Source organism: Xiphias gladius, chromosome 10 (assembly GCF_016859285.1).
Source record: "Xiphias gladius isolate SHS-SW01 ecotype Sanya breed wild chromosome 10, ASM1685928v1, whole genome shotgun sequence".
In the NCBI taxonomy this organism is placed as follows: Eukaryota; Metazoa; Chordata; class Actinopteri; order Istiophoriformes; family Xiphiidae; genus Xiphias; species Xiphias gladius.
The window spans coordinates 24,049,850-24,066,565 of record NC_053409.1 but is presented as its reverse complement, the minus strand read 5'-3'; the positions used below and the strand labels follow the sequence as shown (position 1 = coordinate 24,066,565).

The 16,716-nt window shown below is 47.4% G+C and overlaps 2 protein-coding genes across 13 annotated transcripts; one reads left to right on the top strand and one right to left on the bottom strand.

Annotated features, from left to right (window-relative positions):
• Positions 1-317: 317 nt before the first annotated feature.
• On the bottom strand, positions 318-5,834 carry LOC120795256 (dr1-associated corepressor). 9 transcript variants are annotated; one of them, XM_040137004.1, is made up of 7 exons: positions 5,789-5,834; positions 5,450-5,587; positions 4,562-4,632; positions 3,622-3,715; positions 2,927-3,024; positions 1,620-1,719; positions 318-1,041 (listed from the first exon to the last, which is right to left on the bottom strand). In XM_040137004.1, coding segments are annotated over exons 1-7 (687 nt in total). In that variant the 5' UTR covers positions 5,791-5,834; the 3' UTR covers positions 318-857. The 9 variants fall into 9 exon arrangements, with proteins under 9 accessions (XP_039992938.1, XP_039992944.1, XP_039992940.1 ...); XM_040137008.1 differs by having other exon boundaries at positions 913-1,041; positions 2,908-3,024; positions 5,789-5,820; XM_040137010.1 differs by lacking the exons at positions 5,450-5,587; positions 5,789-5,834 and adding an exon at positions 5,647-5,693 and having other exon boundaries at positions 4,562-4,634.
• Positions 4,590-16,352, top strand: si:dkey-177p2.18 (phospholipase B1, membrane-associated). 4 transcript variants are annotated; one of them, XM_040137001.1, is made up of 16 exons: positions 4,590-4,706; positions 6,862-6,899; positions 7,672-7,762; positions 8,121-8,179; positions 9,133-9,200; positions 9,529-9,572; positions 9,886-10,006; positions 10,201-10,252; positions 10,371-10,451; positions 11,250-11,315; positions 12,841-12,932; positions 13,648-13,729; positions 14,422-14,523; positions 14,625-14,720; positions 15,111-15,182; positions 15,283-16,352. In XM_040137001.1, exons 1-16 carry the CDS (start codon positions 4,691-4,693, stop codon positions 15,397-15,399), a joined length of 1,197 nt encoding a protein of 398 aa, XP_039992935.1. In that variant the 5' UTR covers positions 4,590-4,690; the 3' UTR covers positions 15,400-16,352. The 4 variants fall into 4 exon arrangements, with proteins under 4 accessions (XP_039992935.1, XP_039992933.1, XP_039992932.1 ...); XM_040137000.1 differs by lacking the exon at positions 4,590-4,706 and adding an exon at positions 6,357-6,715; XM_040136998.1 differs by lacking the exon at positions 4,590-4,706 and having other exon boundaries at positions 6,356-6,899.
• The last annotated feature ends 364 nt before the right edge of the window (positions 16,353-16,716 follow it).

Here is a 16,716-nt window from a genome sequence, read left to right as displayed (position 1 = left end):
ACTTGAATTCGTGCACGTTTCCGAGCCCAGCGTCTTGTCTGGGTGACCAGATCAGCTCGGACCTTCAGCGGGAACGTTAACGCAATGCAGGTGGTTAGCGTAGCAACTGAGGAGAGGTAAAAAGCTTTTAGAACGAGATGCATCTATTCCTCATTTCATCTCTTCACGGTGTAAAAAGGTTAGTTTCTTGGAATAAACCGATCCCTGTATGTATGCTCTCGATTTTGTTTTTATTTATTTGAGCACGTCTTTTCACGTCCTCTCATTAAATCTGTCAAATCAGAAGAGTTGAAAAGAATTTCTTTATTTTACACCTTATTGTTTATTTTCACATTTCATATACAAATGTTTTCTGCCTTTAAAACATAAACTTACAGGTGCTTTAAAAATTGAACGCTCAACATAGAAACCACAAAGGCCACTACTCAGCAAAGTAAGCACTTGGTTTGGTTTTAAAGATCACTGCAGGTCACATTTTCAGATCATTTCTCGCTGGAAAACAATTCAATACGCAACATTGTTCAATTCTAAATGGAATATGTGCAAAAAAAACAAACTAAATATCCTGTGATCTAAGTAGTAACATCATCAGTTCAGCTGCAATACAAAAGCTGTTAAATGTGCTGCACAAAGTAATACAAAAATTTCCCGATCAACCAAAAAGTTTTGAACTTCATATTGCACAATTTAAATTGATAACTTTCATGTCCTAAAAAAACAAAAAGACAAATGGCCTAATAACAAAAAGCCCCTTTTTTTTTCCAAGAAAGATTTTTCCACAAACATAATTTTAGCAAACATAGCACATAACTTAAATTTATTTCTTCCCAAAACAACTTTTATATTGACGCCTGCTTTTACCTTGTAAAGGTGAATATCACCGTTTTTTTTCCTAACATGGTGCCCAGAAACAGGAAAGCTAAAATAAAGAAACTTTTAAAGAAAAAAAAAAAAAAAGACAGGATGAAACGACTGCTATGGTCACAGCAGTTTCCTCTGGCTGTGCACTCACAGTCATAAGCAGATGTAGAGCTCCGACTCCTGGAAGAGGGAGAGGAAGTGAGTCACTAACTGGAAGAAAAGGAAAAAAAAAAAAATGGAAACACAAACAAAGTTATCCTGCCCTCAAAATCCTATGAGGTTAATAAACTCGTAATAACTGAGGTTATTATCTAGGATGAATGTTATTTTTTACACTTTTTACACTAACCCTTTCAATTCACATGAAAACACGACTTTTCTCTGGTGCCACAGGACAAACTTTTCATTTTTGCCCCACACGAGGTAAAACTTGAGAATAGTCTAAGTCGTCTCTGCATTTTGTTTCACACACACACCTTTTTTTTTTTTTCTCCTGAAGTGTAATGAACATTTCAGCCTCACGGGGCCGCTAGTGTGACTTACCCCCCAAAAACATCAACGCTGCCGAAGTGCCACTGAGCAAGAACATCTAACCTTTTTCTATCTAAGCTGCTCTAACGACGGGTTTCTAGCCGCCAGAGACGAGCACGAGAAAAAGCTGAAAGCACAACCCGCTTTTTGGTTTTTTTGGTTTAGTTTGCGAGTCAGAGGACGGATGTGAGTCAAAGCGGGAGCGTGCTCGGTCACGGGACACGTACGCTGGAGCTTGAGTCGTTGTCAAGTGAGTCGAGGCTCCTTCGCGGCGCCATTTCACCCACGTCAGGCGCTTTTTTAACGGATATTTCATGACGTCTGGTCCTGGAGAGAACAACGTGCAAAATAGAGATTAGAGAAACAAATGAGATGGTTCATTGACAGAAAAGAAATCAATCAACCGTTTTTCAGTCATTTTTCAAGCAAAAAGAAGCCAAGTCTGCTCCGGTTCCAGCTTCTCACATGCGAAGATCTGCTGCTTTACTTCGTCACATGACAGTTAATTGAATCTTTTTTGGTCTCGGACTGTGGGTTGAACAAAACAAGCTGAAGATGTCACTGTGAGCTCTGACAAACACTTTCCGATTTCTTTTTTTATATCATCAGATTATCCGAAAATGCAACCCTGATATACGGTAGATAGTAGGTACAAGACAAAGATCCTGTCCAGTTTCAGATTTCAGTGAACTCGTGTAACTTGGAACAAATTGCAAATAGTTTCGACATCAGGTAAAATAAGGCTTTATTGATCCCCAGAGCAGAGAAACTCAGGTGTCGCAGCAGCACAAGGACAGAAGTAAAGTACAGGTGAATGGGGAGAGGTAAAAAAAAAAATGAACAGAAGTATATGAAATGAAAATAGAAAACTATAAAAGAGCAATTTAACTCCACATTACAAGGCAAACACTGAGCACAGTCCGGCCATGCTGACTCGAGTGAAGTGACAGTGATGAGTTTAGGAACAGCAAAGTCAGCCAAGTATAGAACATGAGGGAATAATATACAGCACTTAAAACAAAAAAATGATAGTCTGGTATCTCTCTCTTTTATTTTGAAGTAACTTCCTTCCTTTAATGCTTCTAAAAGAGCTTTTGGCCATTTTTTAAAGAAAAAAGTAACAGTCACTGGTTCCAGCTTCTAAAATGTGAGAATATGCTGCGTGTCGTTGGTTTATATTATTGCGAACTGAACATTTTGGGGTTTTTAGACTATTGGTCGGACGAAACAAGACATATGAAAATGTCATTTTTGGCTCTCTGAAATTACAATGGGCAGTTTTCGCCATTCTGTGACATTTTGTAAACAAGAATACAAACCGATTAGTTGATTAAAAAAAAAGAAGCCGCGGATGAATCGATAACTAAAATAACCGTTACCGTCGCAGCCCTAAAAACACAAGGATAATCGTGTGTGTCTGTAAAAAACTTTTCCCCGCCCACAACGGCGTGCGGCTTGAGAAGGCGAAACCTTTCGGACGCCGCGAGAACTGATAATGAGCGGACCGGTCTCTACCTGTACAACGGCCACATACTCATGCCTCTGCTGTCCTTCAGGGCCGCCGTAGATGTCGCTCGCTCCGCCAGGTCTCTCAAGAAGTGGAAGAGCTTCTCGGACTCTATGCACTGCTTCCTAAAGGATGACACAACAGATTAACGTGCCGCATCCTAATTCTTACCACACACTTTAGAGGGTTTTGGGAATGTGGCACAAAACAACAAAGTGGACAGAGGTCGCTTTAGTGCTTCGTTTCTCAATTTTTCAGTGGGCTGTAAAACTTAAATTGCAGATGTTGAGGAGGATTGAAGTGTTAAGTCTCTAGAAAGTCATCTGCCTTGTTTTCGCGGGGTGGACTTGCCGTAGCCTACCAGAGTCACACCTTGATTCATTCATCCATTATTATACTTTCTTGCTCCCAAAAAAAAGAAGAGTAATGTAGAATGATGTCTTGTGTACCAACTGCAAACCAAATCATCACTCTACCATGACGTTTACTGTATTGGTATTAGTTTGGCCTACGGACAGAGAACGCACCACCGCTGGTTGAGTCCTGATTTTCTTCCCGGTTTGGATTTACATAAAAATACCCAGGCAGCACGGCTACGAGAGCTGGACAGTCGGTCAGCGTACGTGCGTTCCGTCTTAGTGACGGAAGTTCACCCCTTTGAGTGCAGCTTCACACAGTGAGGGCGAAACACTGCCCTACCGTTGCGAGCGGGGCTTACTCACATGTGGGCTACAGACACGACCGTGCTGAGCTTCGACTGAGTTATCAGACAGGCTTTGGTCAACAGGGACTTCAGGAACATCTCCAACGCCCGGGCTGATCTCTGCGGTTCAGGACTCAACAGCTCCACGGCGGCACACCTCAGCGGTCCCAACACATCCCCGCGCGTCCGCCCGGAGACGACGCGCTTACCAGTCATCCGCCAGCGCCGGCCTTTATAGTCGCTGCCATCCATCTCTACGGCAGCTTCCCCCCCGGGGATCGCAGCGGGAAACAGATTGTATCGCCTGCCGGCGTATTTTTGGTGCGTTTTTAGTGAATAATATATCGTTGCGGGACTGTTTTTTGTTTATTAATGCCTCGGTTTAAAAATACCAGCGCATTAAACCGAGCAGGTGGTGGCTTTCGCTGCCTCGCACAGCAGCAAAACCGGGGGATAAAAACATTGGTTTGGTTTTCGGCTGAGACTTTTAGTGTCCCATGATGGTCTCAATGCCTTTTCAGACCTGAAAATGATATGCAATGTACAATAATGCACACTTTTGTTTGAAATTTGTCAATTACGTTGTCCAGTGAAGTTCCCAAGTTTCAGTGACTAAACTATAGAATATCCTTAAAAAAAAAAAAAAAACTTTGCTAAAGTAAAAGGCAGTTTTTTCAGAATAGTTTTCGATTCGGTCCGAGGTAACATACGTCACGTGCTAAGAGGGTTAGCATTTGATCAAGGGCACAGTTGGAGGGACCACAACTCCCAGCATGCCCGCCGGTCCTACAGAAAAAGTCGGAGGAGGACAGGGGGAAATGGACTGCTGCCAAACAGATGGATGAGAGCTGGACTAAAGGCTGCGAGGGTCCCCCGAAGTGGCCTCAGCACCGGTCAGAGCTGCACCACAGTGCGGGCACACAGCTAATCCTGCACGTCCGCAGGGTTCAAAAGGATACAGATGATCACAGGAACCGCCATCGCAATCCTCCCCACCTCCGTGTCCTTCTGCATGATCTTTTTGATGCGACTCTGGGAGCAAGAGCAGAAAACATCTCACTGCAGTGGACCACAGGAATGAGAAGCACATGATGCTGCATTCAGGTGCTCCTCGTACACGCCCCCCCCCTCCCTAGAGCCCCGGTGGCGGTTGCAGCGTGCAGGGCTTTACGATTCATCGATGAATCGATTGGTCGAGCGACAGATATCGAAAACACAAGCTGTAAAACACCTTTTTAGTCCTTCTTGAACGACTGTAATCTAAGAAGAGGGAATGCGCTTGCAAGGGGCGGACACCGAGATGAGCATGAAGCTGGACGGAAATATCTAGAAAACAACATGAGAATTTTTTTTTTTGTTTTTTTTTTTGGGGGGGGGGGTCCTGATAAGCCCTGTTGGCCACGCTGCATGCACTTTAGAGACCGTCCCTAACTTCAGCTTGTCATTTTCCCTGCGGGCAAAGTTTTCAAAGTACCACCGTTTCAACACTAGGTCGCGAGGGGGGGGAGTCTCACCTGTGCAGCATCAGCAAGAGTTTATATCCTGTAGTGCGGAAACGAATCTGGTCGGGACTGATGAGCCCCCTCCCTCCGGAAGGTTACCGGGGATTAACCCTCGCCGACCGCCTGGATAGTGTCAAAAAATTGTCTACGCCACCGCCGACAGGACCAGGATGGCCACGCTTCCCGGTGGCCCCTGAAAGCGGCAGGCGGCCAGCTAGGCGGGCGGAGCTAGCTAGCAGGCTAGCTCAGCCGGCTAGCTAGCAGGCTAGCTAGCCTGTCAGCCCGCGGCCCTAACGCGGCGGCTTCCTCGCGGCCCTAACGCGGCAGGGCAACGTCTCTACTCACCGGAGGGAACCGCACATTGTATCTTCTCTTCTGTCCGGGCATTTTACTCGCTTCAATCCGCGCGGTTCGTTCGCGTTTTTCATGTTTTTACCGCAAACCGCCGCCGAGTCCATTTGTTTACCTCCAGCAGGAAGACACCTGCAAAAAAAACTGATGGAGAAGAGAAGAAGAAGAAAAAAAAAAAAAAAAAAACCCACCTGAGGTCAACCGTCGTGACCCCGGTGATGGCGCCACGACCCCCGCACTTTTAGCAGTCAACAAGATATAAGATAAAAATACTTTTCGAGAATTTAATCAACACTGCGGAACTTTAGGTTTTGATAAATGCCCTTCATTTACATTTAAAGTCCAGCCGTTGAATGTTCATGTGAATCTTTTATTTGTCCTACAGCCACAAATGGGGGACTAGTGGAAACAAACGTGTTCTATAATAAAAATAAATAAATTAAAAAATAAATCAAACAGCTGATACTGTTTACACACATGACGGGACAGAGCACGTCCGCATCCCTGGCAGAGTTTGCTTGTCCAACAAGTGGTGAGACGTTCACGTGAAACCTCGCAGTCTAATCTCGCGCCGCTCTCGTTCGGCGTGGTTCCGGTTGCTCCTCTCGCCGACCTCGAGAGCGCGTCTCAGCCCACGACAATCTGCCGTTCACATATATTCGCTTTTGTTTGGGCGCATAAAGCCACACGTGTCTCAGCCCTGGTCCCTTGGAATTTCGTTCGCTCATCAAGGAGAGCGGACACGTCAACGTGCCGTGAAAGTACCAAAAAAGGAAAGAAAAACCACACGTGCACTCACCTGTCGCGAATAAAACAATGGTAGCAATAGTTGTGATCACGAGACAGTGAAAAACTAAACTCGCCAATTAATGAAACCAATTAAGGCCAATTAATGAAACCAATTAAGGCTGAAGGCCTTAAGGCTGCGTCTGACCCCGAGTCGGTTCAGCTGATCCTGCAGGTGTTGGGATGTGGTTCCTCGTGGACTCGGTGTGATTACGATTTTCTTTTCTGTATATGACCCTCTCTCTCTCTCTCTCTCTCTCTCTCTCTCTCTCTCTGATTTTATTAGCGGCTACAAAGGTCAAAGATAAGGCTCATCAGTAATTATCGCAAAGGTTGCACCGCGCACGAATAAGGCATCAAACCGGCCGGACGAAACTCCGTGTTATTATTTCTCCTGAGCTCGTTGGAAGGGCGAGAGCATGCTCCACTCGGCGCTGTTCGCCGCCTGCGTGTTCGCCGCGTGTCACGTCGACGGTGGGTGATGACCGACACACGGCGCCGTGCTTTCGCTCTCCTCTCCTGCCGCGGGGCTCACTGTCCTCGACGCGCCTCTTGTCCCCCCCGGGGTTTGGATTCAGGGCCCGACACGAAACGCGTCTCACCTTTCTTCTCTCCTGCAGGCCGCACGGTAGGCGCAGAAGAGGACGGTTCCCAGCAGGTAATGTCTCCCGGCACCGTTACAGAACCCAAAAGGGCCCAGCCGGTTCCGTCAGGTCCGCGTTCGCAGACTGACGGGGGAGAGCGGCGGCTGCAAAGCTGCCGTTTTGCTGCCGCCGTCTCTGTCGGTCTCAGTAGGTTCAAGAAATGTCCAAAATGTAAGGAAATAGTTTCACACTGCAAAACTACCTGCATTTTTCAAATTTATTTTTTAATCAAATATCAGACCAGGTCACTCACCTGAGCCACAGAAGTGAGTTGGTAGAGGAAGCAGCCAGTGAGATTTTTCCACAGTTACTTTATGTATTTATTCATTTAAATGTTCGATGACACATTTTGCAAATCGATTCACCTGAAGGTTTTTATTCCCAGGCGAACGCTGCTTTAGATACAAGAACATCTGTGTTATAGTCTAGGTCTTATGAGCAGAATCTGATCTGACTATCGCCACTGAGCAGTGACCGGGTTGCTCTTCTTTAAACCCCCTGGACAGGCGGGACTCACGGGCAGCTCCAGACACTGACACACGGCATGACACAAAATATATGGCGCGGGCCACGAATGATATGTCTGACACAGTCACGCAGAATAACCGAATCCCCGAGGACGCGACCGTAGGTGGAGCCTCGGGACCACCCGGGCAGAAATATACCCCGGCCCGTCAAAGGCTGCATCGGGATCAGCAAATACGCCAGAACGCCGGAGGCCAGAACACAGAGTGGAGCGTAGGCCCGGGTTTCCTCTGATCTGTGTGGTTTTTTTCCCCCCCGCAGGACGTTTTGGGAGCAGACTTCCCGCGGCGTCGCCTGCATCCTCCGTTTCACTGCCCCGATATGAGCCCGTCTCCGGCCGTCCCCACCTCAGGTGACTGTCACTCAGCCAGCACCCGTGGTCGTGTTTGGAAAGTCGAGGGTCCCGGGTACCCGCGGAGTGAGAGGCGATACACCCGCACTCAAACGGCTTGTACATGCCCGGGGAAAGTGACTCCTTTGCTTTAGATCTTATCCTTAGCGAGAAATCTCTGAAATTCAGGTAAAAATAAAAATTTAAAATAAAAAAAATCAGGTATTGTTGGTTGTGTGTGTGTGTTTTTTTTTAAAGGCAATGAAGGAAGGTCATCAGGTAATTAACCCCCGCAGCTCTGGTGCTCTGCTGGATTTTTATCCTCTGTGTTGTAGTTTCTGACTCTCTCTCTCTCTCCTGGTTTTTTCCTCTGTTGTAGTCGAACGTGTCAAAGCCGCGGACGTCAAGGTCATCGCTGCGCTGGGAGACTCTCTGACTGTGAGTGAAGTGCCGCCAGGGGGTCTCGAAGCCCCAGCACGGCGTCTGGGCGTTGGGGGTACTTGATCGAGACGGAAATCTCCGCAGCTTTTGCTGTTTTATCGGACGCAGGGGGTGAAATCCTAAATGACCAATCGGTCTTCGGGAGCTCAGGTCGTTCCTGTCAAACTAGCCGCTCCTCATCTCCCTTAATGGTTCAATAATTTATTCGGTCGCGAAGATAATAACGTGAATCTGTTTGAAAGAGGGTGTTGGTTTGTTTTAACGGGCATTTCGGAGGCTGTAATTTGAGGTGCACGGGGTTATACCGAGAGCTGTTCCCAATATTTTGCCCATCCCGATAAAGGTTGCTGCTGCAGATACGGAGACAAGTGGCCGTGGCTCGCAGGCGACCCGGGGTGGGGCCTGCCCGCCTGCGGTGCGTCGCTGGCCGCGTGTGCGTGAATTTGACAAGGCGACGCGGTGGCGCACAAGGGTCCGGATCCTCGACTGAAAACCAGAGAGGCGCAGACACGGCTTTGGGCTTTGGGTTCTGGGTCCTCCCCGGGCCTGCGCGCGAGCTTGTGCGCGAGCAGGCCACCGCCGGGGACAACGCATTGAGTCACGTAAAGCCATCGCCGATTCCGTGTCGCCCAGATTTCAGACAAAATCTCTGTTTAGAAATCAGCCTTACGCTCCACCAGCTCGGAACGAGGCCCCGGGCACCTGGACCCGCGGTGACCCCGCTCCCTCTGTCAAACGCGGCTCCGGCATGTCTCCCCAGCGGTGACCCGCGCGCCCGAGTCATCCTCTCCCGCACCGGAGATAATTGCCCGTGATTATTTTCACTCCTGAAAAACACACAAATGTTGTAACAGTATTTCCCTCGATGAATAATGTCGCGTGTGTGTGTGTGTGTGTGTGCTTGTGCATGTGTGTGTGTGTGTGCGCGTGCGTGCGTGTCTTTGTTGCAGACGGCGATCGGTGCCAACGGCTCCACCGTTTTCTCGATCCCCTTTGAGTTCCGCCAGGTGTCATGGAGGTAAACCCCGGGCGGCGCCTGCGCGCTCCCCGTCAGATAGACCTGCCTTCCCGTCTCTCTACCTGTGCGGCTTCCCCGAAGGGCCCCGGCTCTCGCGCGCACGCCGGCGTCCACGGCGGAGGTTATCGTTGCACGTCTCCCACTCAGAGAGCCGTTTGCCCTCCGACACTGAGTCACTGAGTTCGTTATCCCGACTCCGCTGTATCTTATCTAGGCCGTCGCATTGCGAGTGCCCTCACTGGAGGAGCTCTCGTTGAGATTCACGCTTTTTATGGTCTGACTGTTGATCACAGGCTCTGTCTCCGCTTCTTCTGTCGTTTCTCTGCAGCATCGGAGGCTACGGGACTTATCAAAATGTCATCACACTGGCAAGTAAGTTCACCTCCTCAGTCGTGAGCAGCTCTGAAGAGGTCCCGACAAGAGACACGAACGCACGGTATCGCCGGGGCTGAGATTATTTCCGAGCCCCGGGGCTAAAACTAACACCTCTTTGTCCCGGGATGGCTCGGCCCCGTCTGTGCAGTGACAGTCTGGGTCCTTGCGGGACACTTTAACCGTGCTTTTGTTAAAATGTTGGGACTTTGCTAAACATTGGAGCCGGTGCTTGACGCAGTCAATAATGTCGGATGAGCCCCTGAAATGATCCTGTTGACTCGTCTCTTGTTTCGTTTTGTTTTGTTTCCAGACATTTTCAAACTCTTCAATCCCAAACTGCTGGGTCCGTCCCCAGCGATGACGCTCCACGGTCACCCCGCGACTGTCGAAGAGACCGGCTTCAACTTCGCCGTCACCGGCCACAACACGCTGTGAGACCGCTGGATTCTCGCTGAGCACGATTTTAGTGCCACAGCTTTAGTCTATATGATACTGTTTTATTGATGCTGATGTAACTGCTGACCGGACACTGTGTGTGTGTGTGTGTGTGTGTGTGTGTGTGTGCATGTGCGCGTGTGTGTGTGCATGTGCGCGTGTGCGTGCGTGCGTGCGTGTTCTCCTACAGGAACGTCTCAGATCAGATAAGACACATGATAGACACGTTCAAGTCGTATCCAGTAAGTCTCCGGGTTCAGCCTTTTTCCTTCTTTTATAACCGGACGATGAATGATCTCGGTTGTCCTCTTTGCGTACCGGCCGCAGTTCCGCCGAAATGACCCGGAGTCTCTCCCTCAGGGTCTGAACTTCCGAGAGGACTGGAAGGTGGTGACGATCCTGATCGGCATGAACGACATCTGCGACTACTGCAAAAACAATGTACGCCCTCCCTTCTTTTCTTTTCTTGTCTTCTCTTTTCTTTTCTTCTCTTTTCTTTTCTTCTCTTTTCTTTTCTTTTTAAATCTGCATTCCGCAGTCCGGTCCAGATGAATTGTTTCGTTTTCAAGACGAGACACGTGGATTTGTCTGAATTGGTTTAAACCGGCAGAACCGGATCCAGAGTTTAGGTAAACTACACACCGCACAGAAATCTTGTTTTTTTTTTGTCGACCTCCAGTGTTTGCAGTTCCCACTGTGCTTCACTGATGCAGCGTTGTATTCCCCCCGGGGGTGGGGGGTGGGGGGGGCGTGTCAGTCCGCCGTGCCGTCGCTGCTGGGTGCGGCCAGGCGTGGGACAAAGCGCCCACGACCGAACACACCCGTCGGCCGTTGCCGGGTGGGGTCAGAGGTGAAACTTCGAACCGGACTGGGCCGAGGAAACCCCCAGGGTTCCGGCCTGGTGCTACACTGATCTCTCGGTCTGATGAACGTGTCGCGCTAAAAGCGTTGAGAACCGTGGGTTCTCTCGCGACAGTTTCATTCTTGTCAGGGTGGAAAATGACCGGATTATTATTATTATTGTCGTGACTTCAAAAACTCCTCTTTCACAGGCTGTTCTCTCACTATTCAGTGGCAGGGGAGAGAATGTGGGATATTTTAGGCCTATGAATGAACAAAGAAATAAATACCGAACATTTAGATGCTTCAAAAATGAAAAAATGCAAATAATGAGAGGATTAAAACACTTCGCAGAAGTGGCTGCATCTGATCCTCTCCTGCTCAAACTCTCCTCCACAGGCCTTGTTCTCCGCCGACAGCTTCATCCACCACATGACGGAGGCTCTGACCGTGATGATGAACGAGGTGAGCTTTTTTAAATCGCTGGGAACGAGGTAAGGGACGAGATGACACGTCTCGGGCCGGCCAGAGGCCCCCCTGTGAGGCCGGATACCTCGCTAGTGCCCCGCTCTGTCCCGGGGTCCGGCGGCGCCGGATTCATTTCCTGTCGGAGCAGGTGGCGCCGGGCGTGCGGTGACACGCGGACTGGCGTGCTCGTCGGCGCGGTCCGCGCCCGCCTGGCGACCGACTGCAGACCGCGCCACGCGTGTTTATCGGGCAGAGCACAAAATACGCCCGCGTGAAAACGGCTCAATGCACGTGGGGGACCATCTCAAGGGGAAGCGCTTGTCGAGGCGGCTTTCGCGGCCGGTTGCAAAACGCTGCAAAAAAAAAAAAAAAAAATTCCGACCCGAACTCCCCGTGAAAGCCCCGCGCGAGTTCCCCCTCAGCCGGTCGACTCCGCCGAAAAGAGCCGATTACGGTCTCGGGAGTTTGCGGAGCTGCTGTGACCGAGACCTTGCGCAGCCGAGAAGGAAACTGTCGGACGGATGAGAGAGAGGAGGCGTCAGCCTGAAGACGGCCTGCTCTCTGTACCGTGGCTGATCAGGACACTCCGGGGTTTCAGGGCGCGTTGTGAACCGCTCGGTTAACGTACGTTGCACCATCAGCGGCCACTCCGGCTCTCCCACTCTTTCCCGCGCTATTCCAAGATGGCTGCCAGCCTTCGCGGTCCCGGCATTTAAATCGCCGGCGTGAGCTACCAGGGCAGTGTGATTCACGCGGAGCGAACCGTCAACAAACGACCCCAGATGGCAGCCAACTGTCTCAAGCCTTTTTCTTTTCTTATCTCTCTTTTGGATCAGCTGTACCAGTGGCATTGGCGCTAATGTCGGATCTCATTTGGACGTAACTCCCGGCCTTGGAGGCCTTGCAGCCATTTTTTTCGCCAACGGTTCAGCACGCGGGGGAGATATGGCAGCTGTCAGAAACTCCCGGCGTCCTCCACTGGGAATTTCAACCACAAGGCTGATGATACGCGGGTTGTTTTTTGTTTTTCTTTTTTTGGTTTTGTTTCGTTTGTTTGCTTTCTTGTGATCTATTGGTGGCACCAAATCAAAAAGCCAGGAGGTCGACGGCACGATTAGGATTCACCCCTCGGGGATCGCTAATGTCGGTACCAAATGTCATGACGGTATGTCCGGTGTTTGTCAAGATATTTCAGTCTGGACCGACAGCCTCGGCGCTAAAAGTGGCTTGAGACATAAAAATAAAAGGAGGGTTTCGCTCTTTTTTTAATCAAACTATGGATTCGGCCAGTTTCGCGGATAAAACACACACACGAGGGTCTGTGGTACGGTTTACTGCTGGCTGTGAACTGTGCTGCCTCAGTTGTGAACGGACCGCGCGGCCTTGTGTCAACCGCGTCTTTGTGTGCGTCCGTCGTGCCGACACTACGAGGTGTGGTGGTGGATCTTGCAGACGTGTAACGGGGAAACTCTTCAGTCTTCAGACGTGATCCTGGTTGATGACTGTGGTCTTCTGGTTTCAGATCCCCAGGACCATCGTGAACGTGGTGCAGATTCTTCCCATGAAGCCTCTCAGAGAAGTTCAGAAACCGACTCTGGGCTGTCAGCTTCAAAAGTTATTGAAAAAAAAAACCCATTTCCCTCTTCTGTTTTGGTTTGACCTGTTAATCTTTAATTAAACATCATGATCTAGCTCTACCACTAAATGATATTCAAGATGAGGTGCACATTTCTAGGCTTCCTTAGATTGTTTCTAGATAAGACGTCTTTGTTTCATCGACTTGCACTTGGCAGAATAGGCTTCATTTTTTTTTTTCTCACCATTGTGAGATTAGAAATCCCGAACTCGATTTGCATTTTCAGGAGGTTAATACATTTTATTAATATATACATCATAGAAATCGAGCTATTAAATCTGAATTAGACAAAGAGGTGATCGAAACGTCGTCAATAAAATGTGAAAAGTTAGGTTCAGACTTGTACCAAACTATTATTTTACTTGAGAATACTGAATTTTCCTATAAATAAGATGAATCATTCAGTTAAACACGTATTTCTTCATCTCGATTTGGTCATATTAAACCTAAACTGTCAGGACATCATATTAACCCTTTAAAGAGGGACTTTTAAAAAAATCATAATATGAAAATAAACTAACTCCTGTTGTCTTCCATCAAATACATACTGTGGTATATCGTAAGGGCCGTGGTGACCAAAACAGGGGATCCACATTTCACCTTCCCCTACATCAGGGTCCAAATCTAGTGGTTATGTGTTAACCCGATGGAGCGATAATCCAGTCGTGTGATAATCCGATGATCTGCTTGCAGGAGATTCTGCTCCTGTCTGGTTCAACCTGAAGAAGACTCCCCTGAACTGAAGGAGCTGGTTGAGCTTAACCACGAGTTCCAGGTTTGTGTCGGTTCAGTGGAGCTGGTGGTCAAGCTTAAATGATAGATATGGGTGTGTGTTTGATGTTTATGTTTTGGCCCGGGATCGGAGCAGCCAGCCCTGACATGGCTAATTCTCAAAACGCCATCCGTGTGCTAAGATGTTGCGACGGCACAAGCTTTTTCAGCTCACCTTTATCGATTAAACAGTTAGTCCGTGGAACGTCAGAAAATAGTGAGGAATGTCCATCCCAGGTTGTCAGAGCGCAAGGTGACGTCTCCTTGTGTCTCGGGTTTGTCCCACCGTCAGTCCAAAAACTCAAAGATATTCAGTTTACTGTGATATAAAACAGAGAAAAGCAGAAACCCTTTCCCCTTCAGGGGGCTGAAAACATGGCACGTCGTTTCGATATTTAACACAAACCTCGTTGCAGCTCCAGCCAGAAGAGCGAGCGTGGTTTGTCATCGGCGTATTCGCATTTTCGGTACTGTTGTAGTTGAGGTGATGGTCGGTGTGTGTGCTTCATTACAGGGCTGTAATGGGAATCATTTTACTGAAGAAGGCACAAGTGGAAGGAAAGTCCTGAGCTAGAGCCAGAAATCCGAACGTTATCCATTGTTGTTGTTAAGCCACGAGACGCATAACCCAGCATTTGACGCAGTGATCGTTTTGACTCGTTGCCTCTTTTTTCACATTTTATTTAATGTTTGTAGAGAAGATTAGAGAAGCTTCTGCACAGCCAGCGGTTCTTCAAAAAGGACTTTGCTGTCGTTCTGCAACCTTACTTAGAGAACGCTGGACCAGCAAGATTTCCTGTAAGTCACACACACACACACACACACACACACTAAAATTCTTTATTAATTCCCTTATTTACTACTCATTTCTTTGGTAACATCCTCTGTCTTAACTTCAGGATGGGACAGTTGATCCGAGCTTCTTCACGGCAGATTGTTTCCACTTCACTGTCAAGGGACATGAGGAGCTGGCAAAGGGGCTGTGGAACAACATGGTGAAGTTTTAGGTTCTTGAGTTGCAATGATTATGTTCAGGTGACTGTCAAAGATAGTTGGAGTTAGGTAGAGGTTTGGTTTGGATAAGTTTGGGGCCACAGCTGGCTGCAAAGACTAATATATTATATACTCGTGTCCAAAAAATGTGAATGAATCAGGTTTTAAATACATTACCTTTTCTGTGTAATTCATCTGTAGCTGTGGGATGGAAGACGAAGGTATGAGGGACAATCCTGTAATATCAGTGTGATAGTCCTGGTAATTTTGGGACTCCGCAAACAGAACACATGACAGAAAACGCTCAGAAATGCTGTTCTTTTCTCAACACAGTCCCTCAAAATCAGTTGTTATGATACTGACCGGCCAAGTTAATCAAGATCTCTCCTTAGTTCCAGCCTGAAGGAGAGAAACAGAGGATAAAGACGCTCTCAGAGCCGGTAGAACTCATCTGCCCGCCAAAGGTACGACACGACTGACACCCTGAAGATTTTTTTCTAATGTGACGTCTGTCGGTGACACGAGCTGTTTTGAGCGCATTTTTTTCCCCTCGCTTTTCTGCAGGAGCATCCCTACATCTACACCAAGCCCCGAGTTCTATCGTCTGCACCGGCACTGAAGCATCTCTCCGCGACGCTGGCGTCTCTGCTTTCCCTCTTTGTCCTGGTTGATTTTCTGTAATTCGCCTGGCTTGAGCGCTCGATTCCCACTAGAGCCGCCAATCCTAAGGCATAGACACTCGGGGAAGTCTAATGGTAAACTGTATATTGGGTGCAAATTGTGGAAATAAGACATTAGAAGACGAAAATTAGGTAGTATTTACAACTCTCACCACAAATCAGTGGGCGACGGATTTTTTTTAAAATCAGCATATTCCGTGATTAGATGTATTTACAAAAATCCTCATGTTCTGACATTTGCTGACGATTTTCACAAAGTGGTTTCAATCCACGACTCCGGAGCGAGATGGATGTGTCAGGCCATACACATCTTCCCTGCTGTCAAACCAACAACTTGAATTTTATCCTCCAAACTTATTTCATTTATAAATTTCAGTGTTCACGGAGTAACCGAATCTTCTCGTTACCCGGCCGCTGCTCTTAAACCAAATCTGAAAGCGCTCTCGAAACAAAAGACAAATGTTGAGCTCTGAGTTTGTGCCTTTATGTCCTGCAAATGTTGTTGTTGTTGTTGTTGTTGTTGTTGTTGTTGTGCATATGCGGCACTCAGCCGCGGATCCGTCCTCGTGACAACAGCGCAGGGACAAACTTGTGATCTGAAGATTCTGTGGTTTGCAAATGATGTGGATAAACTCCGGGTAACTCAAACTGAAATGCAACTGTTAAAGGAGCTACATTAACTATTACTATTACTATTACGCATTACTGACAGATAATCCACTATCATAACTCGGCTGACGCTGTCATCGGCAAGTAAAACACAATGATGAGTAAGGACGGTTAAAATAACAAAGCACTTATCACTTTATACATTTCCTACAGAATTTTGAATTCATTTATATATTTTTTTAATTTATTGGTGAATATAAGGTTGGTTCTTTCTGTCTTGCAACAAAATTATAATAAATATATCATACATTAAGCTAATTTTAAATTAAAAATATATAAATTAAATAAAACCTTGTGTTTATACATTTTATTGCAGTTATATTTCCCTATATTTTCTTTCATAGATGGATATCTTTTATCTCTCCTCTTAAAACATACTTTTATCGGAAAGCATTTCCTGATTTTTACTTTCTATTTCTTAATTTGTGTTGCTTTTATCTCACTTCACTGAAATTGTTTTTATCTGTTCGTCATACAATCGGATGACTTCATAAATTCTTGATTTTAATTTGCTGCACTCTGTGAAGCACGTTGTAACATTGGGTCCCAAAAAAAAAAAAGATTATTATATATTACACATGCTGTTTCCCTCGTTTCAATATAATTATATCCAAAGTTTAAGTTGAGCTCTGGTACCTTTCTCTGGCAC